General features: G+C 37.7%; 1 protein-coding gene across 2 annotated transcripts in view; it reads right to left on the reverse strand.

The window, feature by feature from the left end:
• LOC109000385 (thiosulfate/3-mercaptopyruvate sulfurtransferase 1, mitochondrial-like) overlaps window positions 1-9,125 on the reverse strand; it is a 31,151-nt gene extending 22,026 nt beyond the window's left edge. The window contains exons 1-4 of one of the 2 annotated variants that reach the window (XM_018977236.2): window positions 8,832-9,125; window positions 7,757-7,945; window positions 554-613; window positions 315-377 (exon numbers count right to left, since the gene is read on the reverse strand). In XM_018977236.2, the coding sequence (XP_018832781.1) occupies window positions 315-377; window positions 554-613; window positions 7,757-7,945; window positions 8,832-8,933 (414 nt within the window). In that variant the 5' untranslated portion in view covers window positions 8,934-9,125. The remainder of the gene's footprint in view (window positions 1-314; window positions 378-553; window positions 614-7,756; window positions 7,946-8,831) is intronic. The other variant, XM_018977237.2, reaches the window with a different exon arrangement.
• Window positions 9,126-9,485: the final 360 nt, after the last annotated feature.

A 9,485-nucleotide genomic window follows, 5' to 3' on the forward strand; every position in this document is an offset into this window, starting at 1 on the left:
TCAGCACACAAGGAACATAAAAAATAAATACTCCGGGAAAAGTCAATAATATTATTTTCCCATTGGCATGCATACCATACTGCCTGAGCACAAATGGGTAAAGAGGCAATTCTCATATACGAAAAAGGTGGCAACAAGATTTCTAACCATCATGCATATATAATTCATGAAAGTTTGTTAACAGAAAAGCACGTATATCATTTAAGATGTCTATATATATATACATATATGCATATGTGTGTTTGAAAGTGCAAGCATATGTACGTTTTTTATAGGTGTATATGCAAGTATTGAAATCAGAGAAGCTATCTCACATTTGTAGTTCGGTCTGCTATTCCATCTACATCGAAGAAAAGGGCACCAGGAATGTGAGCAACCTGTTGGAGTGGGATTAATTCAGGGAAATGGATCAGAACTGAGGAAAAACTCCAACATAAAAGGAATTGGGAGTATATCTTGATGATACCATATAGTAATGTTTATTCGGATAATGGTGATGAAAATCCTTAAAAAGAAAATATAGAGTGCTTTCAAACACCAATACAATGAATACCTGATACTCTTGAATTGGATTCCTCTGCTCATCTGGCATGTACCACGATGCATCCAACACCTGAATAAAGACACGCATAAAAATTACAATCTTTTAGGATCTTGAGGGTGTAAGTGTAGCACTTGTCTTATATGTAGCAAAAAAAGTAATACTTGGCTTGTGTCAAGGGCTGATGTGCTATAAATGCAGAACTTATTGTTTGCAGAAAGTTTTAGCGCCTAAAGCTAAAAATATCTGAAAGGTTTTAGAGCCCATATTTGTTTGAGATAGCTAATACAGGCTTTGCACTTTGAGCCTTCCTCTTTTTTTTTTTTTTCTTTTTTTTTTTTGCACATTAATATTTTAGAAGCGAAATAACAATTAACTCAACAAATGTTTTAGTAAAGTATTTGCAGTATATAATAAGTAGGATATGAGAAATATCATACGAATATGCATTGGGAACATTGTCATTTTGCTGTCCATAATCAATCTTCTTTCCTCCTATTCTTCTTTCCTTATTTTATCTTTACTTCAGTTACTTAGGCTTGTATAGTTAGCATATTGACAGAATGTATAGTTTCCTTATAAGGCTAGATTGCTAGAATCACTCGGCAATTAGTTTCTTCCCATGTATAGTTATCTTGTAAAGTTTCTATATAATATACAGATCACTCAAAAGGCCATTTGATTCGGCCATTCATACAAAACTTTGATCTATTTTGACATGGTATCAAGAGCCAACTACTAAGCTCTTTGTTTCCTTCAATTTTTTTTCCTTCTTCTCGGTTTCGGAAACTTTCGGTTTCGGGTTTGGGTGTTCTGCCATCGCAGCAGCATCTCGTGGGATTTTTTTGGCTTCGTCTGGGTGTTCTTTTTTTTTTCGGCTTCGTCTGGGTTGTTTTTTGCTGAGTCCGACGTGCAGTTCTCATCTTCTTGGAATTGTGCTACTTGGTCTGGGTGCTTTCGGCACTTCTGTGGCTTCGTGACGGTTGCAACATCCTTCTGGCTGGTATTTCGGTATTTCTGCATCTCCATGCCTCTCACACCTTGTTTCTGGTGGGCATCTCAGCACTTATGTGCCTTCATGATTATCACAACTTGCCTCTGGTGGTAATTTCGGCATTTTTTCTTGGTGGTTATCGCAGACCTTCCTCGGCTTCTCTGTGTGTGGCTCTCGGTTTCTCTTGCTGAACAGTGACTCATTTGGCTCTCGGTTTATCACACGTGCCCCCTACTTCCTCTCACAGACCAGTCAAAGGTCCTTATCTCACTTTATTTTGGACTGCTTTGAATTTTTTTGTTGATTTACTCTATCTCGAAATTTATTTCTGATGGACTCGCCACATGTGTGTGTCAAGTTTACGGGCACAAATTACTCTACTTGGGCATTTCAGTTTGAACTTTTCCTTAAGGGAAAAGATCTTTGGGGGTCATATTGATGGCACAGATGTCGCACAAACATCCAATACTGATAAATCCAACGATCTCGGGGCTTCTCCTTCATGGGCTGTCCTTGATGCTCGGATTATGTCTTCTCTTCTTGGATCGGTAGAGCCACATATTGTTGCCAACTTGCGGGCTCATCGCTCTGCCCAATCTATGTGGAAATACTCGAAGAAGGTTTATCATCAAGATAATGATGCTCATCGCTTTCAGTTAGAACATGCAATTGCCATGTTTCAACACGGTAGTCTTTTCATCCAAGACTACTACTCGGCATTTCTGACTCTTTGGCATGAATATACTGATTTGGTTATAGCGGATGTTCCTGTTGCCGCTCTTTCGACTATTCAGACTCTTCACGAGACTAGCCAGCGTGATCAGTTTCTTATGAAACTACGCCCGAAATATGAATCTGTTCGCTCTTCTCTACTGAACAGATCTCCTGTTCCTTCTCTTAATATTTGTTTTAGTGACTTACTTCGCGAAGAACAATGTCTTAATACTCAAACTATTCTAGAGCAATCTCATGGCAGTTCCGGGACGACAACTGTGGCTTATGCTGCCCAAGGACGAAGGTCACTTATAAATTCTAAAAATTTGCAGTGTTTCTGCTGCAAGGAATATGGGCATATTGCTGTCAATTGTCCTATGAAATATTGTTCTTATTGCAAGAAGAATGGTCACATTATCAAAGAATGTCGTATCCGCCCCCCAGCATCGTCAGGCCCAAGCATTTCAGACTTCTCTTATTATTCCTCCCGCAGCAACTTCTGTAGCATGTGGCTCTTCCTCAAGTGCTTCCTCTGATCTTGCACCTCCTGAAGTAAATTATTACACACCAGAAATGGTGCAACAAATGCTAATTTCGGCACTATCTGCAATGGGGTTTCAAAGTAAAAATTCTACTAAACTCTGGTACGTAGACTCAGGAGCTTCTAATCACATGTCGAATACGCCCACCGCTCTGTGTCATGTTTGGCCCTATGCTGGTCAATCTGCTATTCAGACTGCCAATGGTAGTTCTTTGCCAATAGCTGGAATCGGAGATGCCTCTTCTAAATTTACTGATGTGTTACTTGCTCCTCAGCTTTCCACGAATCTTATTTCTGTTGGTCAATTAGTGGATAACAATTGTGCTGTTAATTTTTCTAGTGATGGTTATGTTGTGTAGGACCAGGTAACGGGAGAGCCGATCGCGAAAGGACCTAAAGTGGGGCGTTTGTTTCTATTATTTTTACCCGTTTCAACACTTTCTCCAGTTTCTTCTATTAAGTCTTTTGCTTGTAATAATGTTCATAATCTGAGTATGGTGTGGCATCGTCGTTTAGGCTATCCCAATACTTAGATCTTATCTCATGTATTGCACTCTGGTTTTCTTGGTAATAAAGAACGTTCTTCTTTATCTCTTAAGTGTGATTCTTGTAAACTTGGTAAAAGCAAAACTCTTCCATTTCCTGTGCATGCTAGTAGAGCTTCTCACTGCTTTGATCTTATCCATAGTGATGTTTGGGGACCTTCCCCAGTTAGTTCACATGAGAAATTTAAATACTATGTAACTTTCATTGATGATCATAGTAGATTTACTTGGGTTTATTTTTTTCGTTCTAAATCTAAGGTTTTTCATACTTTCACTGCGTATTTAGCATATGTTGACAATCAATTTTCTGCAACTATTAAGACATTATGCACGGATTCTGGTGGTGAATATTTGTCTACTGAGTTTCAGGCATTCTTGGCTTCTAAAGGTATTATTCATCAACGTTCATGTCCCGCTACTCCCCAACAGAATGTAGTAGCCGAATGCAAAAATCGCAATCTTCTTGACGTGGTACGTACTCTCTTGTTAGAATCCTTTGTTCCATCCATGTTCTGGGTCGAGGCTCTAAAAACCGCTACTCATTTGATTAATTGTTTACCTTCCCAAGTCTTATACATGGAGTCTCCCTATTTCCGCTTATTTGGTAAGCAACCTAGTTATGATAATCTCCGTACATTTGGTTGTGTATGCTTTGTTCATTTACCTCCTCACGGCAATATAAATTATCTGCTCAATCTGTTAGATGTGCATTCTTGGGATATAATGTATGTCAAAAGGGATTTGTTTGCAATGATCCTACTTTACATCGCACACGCATTTCTAGGAATATTATTTTCTTTGAAAATCAACATTTCTTTCTTGTGTCCTCTGTGCCCTCTCCTTCTACTGTGGTCCTCCCCTCCTTTGAGCAGCAATTCTCAAATCTTCATCAAGTCAGCTCTCGCTTTAAACTAGGTATTGTGTATACGAGACGCTGTCGCCCACAATCTCTTCCCGTGGCTCACCCGATATTTGATCCTAACATGCTCCAGAACCAGCCAGTTGCAGCACCTCCAGAGCCCCTGGTACGTCGCTCTCCTCGAGTGTCTGTACCTTCGGATAGGTATGGGCTTTCTTCTGGCCCCTCTATTTCAGCTCTTACTGCTGCATTGTCCAATTTTGATATTCCCACATGCTACTCACAAGCTACCAAGCATGACTATTGGCAACAAGCTATACAGGAAGAAATTGCCGCTCTAGAGGCCAATCATACCGGGGACATTGAGCCATGTCGTCCAACAATTGTTCCTCTGGGTTGCAAATGGGTTTACTAAGTCAAGGTTCGATCTGATGGAAGTTTAGATCGTTACAAAGCTCGGCTTGTTGCACTTGGGAATAATCAAGAATATAGTGTCAATTATGAAGAGACATTTGCTCTTGTGGCTAAGATGACTACTGTTCGTACAATTCTAGCTCTTGCTGCTTCCAATGATTGGCCACTACATCAGATGGATGTCAAGAATGATTTTCTTCACGGGGATCTTAAAGAGTGTATTTATATGAAGCCACCCCCGGGATTGTTTTCTTCTTCGACTTCGCATGTGTGTAAGCTTCGTCGCTCCCTTTATGATCTCAAACAAGCTCCAAGGGCCTGGTTTGATAAATTTCAAACCGCTTTATTACAATTCTCATTCAAGCAAAACAAGTATGACACTTCCTTGTTTCTTCGGAAATCAAACATGGGTATTGTTGTACTTTTGGTTTATGTTGATGATATTGTGATTACTAGTTCCGATTCTATTTTACTTGGCCAGCTCAAGACTCATCTCTCTGAGTCATTTCATATGAAAGATCTTGGATCTCTCACATATTTTCTTGGTCTTGAGGTACATCGTAGTTCATCTAGTATTTCACTCAATCAACATAAGTATGCTAGTGACCTGGTGGCTACAGCTGGCCTACAGGATACCACTTCTGTTGATACTCCCATGGAATTGAATGTCAAGCTTTGCAAAGAGGAGGGTGATTTACTTGCTGATCCCAGTTTATACCGGAAGTTGGTGGGAAGTCTTGTCTATCTCACCATTACTAGACCGGACATTCATTTGCAGTGCAACAAGTCAGCCAGTTTCTTCAGACCCCTCGTCATCTTCATTTGGCTACTATTCGTAGGATCATACGCTATGTTCAGGGCACTTTTGCCCGTGGCTTATTCTTTCCTGCAGGCAATTCTCCTTGCCTTACTACTTATAGCGACGCTGATTAGGCCGGTTGTGCTGATACACGTCGATCCATCACTGGTTGGTGTGTGTTCTTAAGTGATGCATTGATCTCCTGGAAGAGTAAGAAGCAAGACAGAGTCTCTAAGACGTCTACAGAATCTGAGTACCGGGCAATGTCTCTTGCTTGTTCCGAAATTATTTGGCTTCGAGGTTTGCTTGCTGAGTTAGATTTTTCTGAGACCAATCCTACACCTCTACATGCTAATAATACGAGTGCTATTCAAATCACGGCCAATCCTATCAATCATGAGCGCACGAAGCATATTGAAGTCGACTGTCACTCTATCCGTGAAGCATTTGAAGCTCATGTTATCACTCTTCCACATGTTTCCACTGAACTACAAATTGCTGCTATCTTCACCAAAGTTCTCTCTCGCCATCGACATTGCTTCTTAAGTAGCAAATTGATGCTTGTTGATCAACCCGCATCAATTTGAGGCGGGCTGTCAAGGGACAGCTTTTGTTGTCCATAATCAATCTTCTTTCCTCCTATTCTTCTTTCCTTATTTTATCTTTACTTTCGTTACTTAGGCTTGTACAGTTAGCATATTGACAGAATGTATAGTTTCCTTATAAAGCTAGATTGCTAGAATCACTCGGCAATTAGTTTCTTCCCATGTATAGTTCTCTTGTAAAGTTTCTATGTAATATACAAATCACTCAAAAGGTCATTTGATTCGGCCATTCATACAAAATTTTGATCTATTTTTACAAACATAACAAATTATTAACTAGAATTATCTCCCTATCTAAAAACTTGACTCCTTTATAGTAATTAAGGGTATTCTATATGAGCTATTCAACCTGACAGAAAAGTCACTTCAGTTGAGCTATAATTACCCACCTTCCCCCTACCCCTTGCACGCGAGCACACACACGCACACAAAAAGGGACAGGCTATGGGACAATGTTGGTGAATGTGTCATGTGCACTTAAGTGCAAAGCCCAAATGCTTCATAGAGCCTAGATGCAATGCTCAAGCACAACACTCAATGTGTTGCAAAATGGACATTTTAAAAATATAATGTGTAATAACAAAATACTTATAAAATACAAATAAAAAAATGTTTTTGAAAGCAAGATGGTGATATAGTAGTGTATAACTCAATTTGTGATAGTATGCAACATCACAATCAAATGATCAACCAATTAAAAAACTGCAAGTGATCTCATTACTTATCAAGAATTTCCCAACCAAAAAATAAAACAGTAATAGATCAGACATATCAAGCTATTACACAATCAGAGTTTCTGGATTTATTTGAATTCAATAATTTAGCATCTCAAATTCACAAGTCGTCTTATGAACATTACAAATTGAAAATCTTCTTGAACCAACTTCTACAGTATGGACATTTAAAACTGTAATGGTGGTGACGAAATCAAGACAAGCGTTTAGCATCTTCTAGGGACTTCAAGAAGAAAACTCAGACTTCCAGATGATGGTAACCTCTACCTTGTTAAAAACGAAGCTCCAACTAGTTCATTTCTACCTACCATAATATTATAAGTGATCTAGCAGGGAAAGGAGTTGAAACTATATCAATGGATGCTTGTATTCATTTGTTGATCCAACAATAATAAATGGAAATCTTTTCAATTAGCTCAATTCTGATTGAGAGAAAAAATAGCTCCTTCAAGGTATTCACATAAACATATCATGCACTTGATCAGACCAAGTACTTGGTTTGGAGGCAATGCCAATAAAATGAATTTTGATGGTTACCTATGTCCTATTATTAGTGTATACTTTAAATTTTATTTATTAAGGGATAAAAAGATGGGCTTATTAATGAAAGAGAGAGATTGTATACAAGCACACAAACATTAATGTTAGTGCGGATGCATAGTTACATACAAATAGATATGAAAAGGTGTATTCTGTTTTTTGATATCAAAATTATTTCATTGGCACCGGGTATCCAGGAAAGCTATCCCGACTAATTCGGGGTGCACAGGCCCTCGGCAAAGATTACCTGCAAGTGCACGTTGAATAATTTAATGGGAAGTTCCCTTAGTTTGATGGCCCCAAGAGTATCTATTCAGGTTTTCGAACCCAAGGCATACGATTTATACAGCTTGCTCCAGGACCACTAAACCACCCCTTGGGGTTATATATATATATAGTTATATAAAAGACCAAGCAAAAGATATTTCCACCCGAATAGAATACTATACTCAAGAAAAATAAGCAGATACCTTGAGATCAGGCTCCTTGAGATTAGCATGGAGCCAATCAGCGGAAACAACAGGCTCATTTGCAGATAATGTTCGAGTTGAAAAATTAGTTCTTCTGCCAACCATTGAGGAAGCCATAACGAAAGGAATCCGAAGTGGCGTTTTATAAGCTGTAAGGGTGGGAGTAGCTTGAAAGTGAAATGATCTATTCTGCAAGTAATATAAAGACCATTTCAACTCATATTACCATATGATATTACACGAAAGGGCATAATAAGAGTGGAGGGATACCTTCAGCTCATTAAGACCATTTTAAGACACAAACGCAAAGTTTTACCATCACACTAATAAACACATAATTGTCAAACAATTACATGATAAACGAATCTCTTGAAAATTTTCCAAATTTGGTTTAGACCTTCAAAATACATCAAAAACATGTAAAAACAGATCATACGCTATAGAATTTGCAGTGATATCACTTCATAAGTCTCGTAGAAATAAGCATTAAATGCCTCTATGCGTCTTAAAAAATAAAAATACTAATCGTCGGTGCCTCTTTATTGCAAAAAGTCTGTACATAAGATACATCGGCAAAGTTTCAAACAAGTCCATACCCGATGCTTCAAACATAACGATAACCATTAGAAAAAAAATAATAAACAAACACAAAGTCCAAAACAGCTTCCTTCCATTCTGCAATGCCACTAAGTTGATGCATATACTGAAGAATAGGGGCCCGATACAAAACGAAGAAAAACTGTGAAATTCGCAAATTTCCACTTTACTTTCTAGAAGCATATTCATCGGTAAAGCGCTGATATGTGGAAAAACCAACGTCCCAAAATGAGAGCCACCACAAAAATTCAAAATTCAATAAGAAAATTACAAAATATATACACCGACCAACGAAGAAAAACGCCCACAAGGCCAAAACCAATCAAAACAAGCATTAAATCAAAATATAGACAAATACAATCACAGATTCTCTTATCAGTAAAAATTCAAGAATTCGAACAAATAAACGAAACCCACAAATGTTTTAAAATTTAACACACACCCAGATTTGTATTTCTAAGAAAAAATTGGGACATACGGTGAAGTAAGAAGTCAAAAGTCGGGGCTTGTGAGTGACAGAGTAGGATGAGTGAATCAGGCAATGACCTAAACGAGTCCTCGTTAGAATAGCTGATGCCATTACTCAGAGACCATAAGAGTTGATGTCAGGCTATTTGGGGTTTTTGGGGATTAGATATACGTGAAAAGAAGCCGAAGTACTTGTACTGCCGCTTGAGCTAGATGAATAGTGGGGGTCTCCAAAGTCCAGAGTCCAGAGTCCAGAGCCTCGGCCCTCTACCGCTGCCGCACTTACTTACTTCAAATAATGTGTTTTTTTATCTGCCTATTTGGATTGCTATGTATCAATCACATCTCGTATCATTTTACTTTTTTAAATATTACTTAAATATAAATATTTTTTAATTTTTAATATTTTTATCTAATTATTATAATTTTTTTAAATTTTCAAAATTAAACATAAAAAAAAATTAAATTTTTTCAAATTTTAAAATAAAAATTATATTAAAAAATTATATTCTAACAATATTTTAACTTTATAAAATTTTTATTTAACTTTTTCTTTCTCATTTCTTAAAATTCAATAAAATATCTTAACAGAAATCGTTTCACTATTACTCACATATTTCTCATTTTATCACATCTCATTTTAACATTTAAACTAGGCCTAATT

Source organism: Juglans regia, chromosome 2, assembly GCF_001411555.2.
Source record: "Juglans regia cultivar Chandler chromosome 2, Walnut 2.0, whole genome shotgun sequence".
Taxonomy (NCBI): domain Eukaryota; kingdom Viridiplantae; phylum Streptophyta; class Magnoliopsida; order Fagales; family Juglandaceae; genus Juglans; species Juglans regia.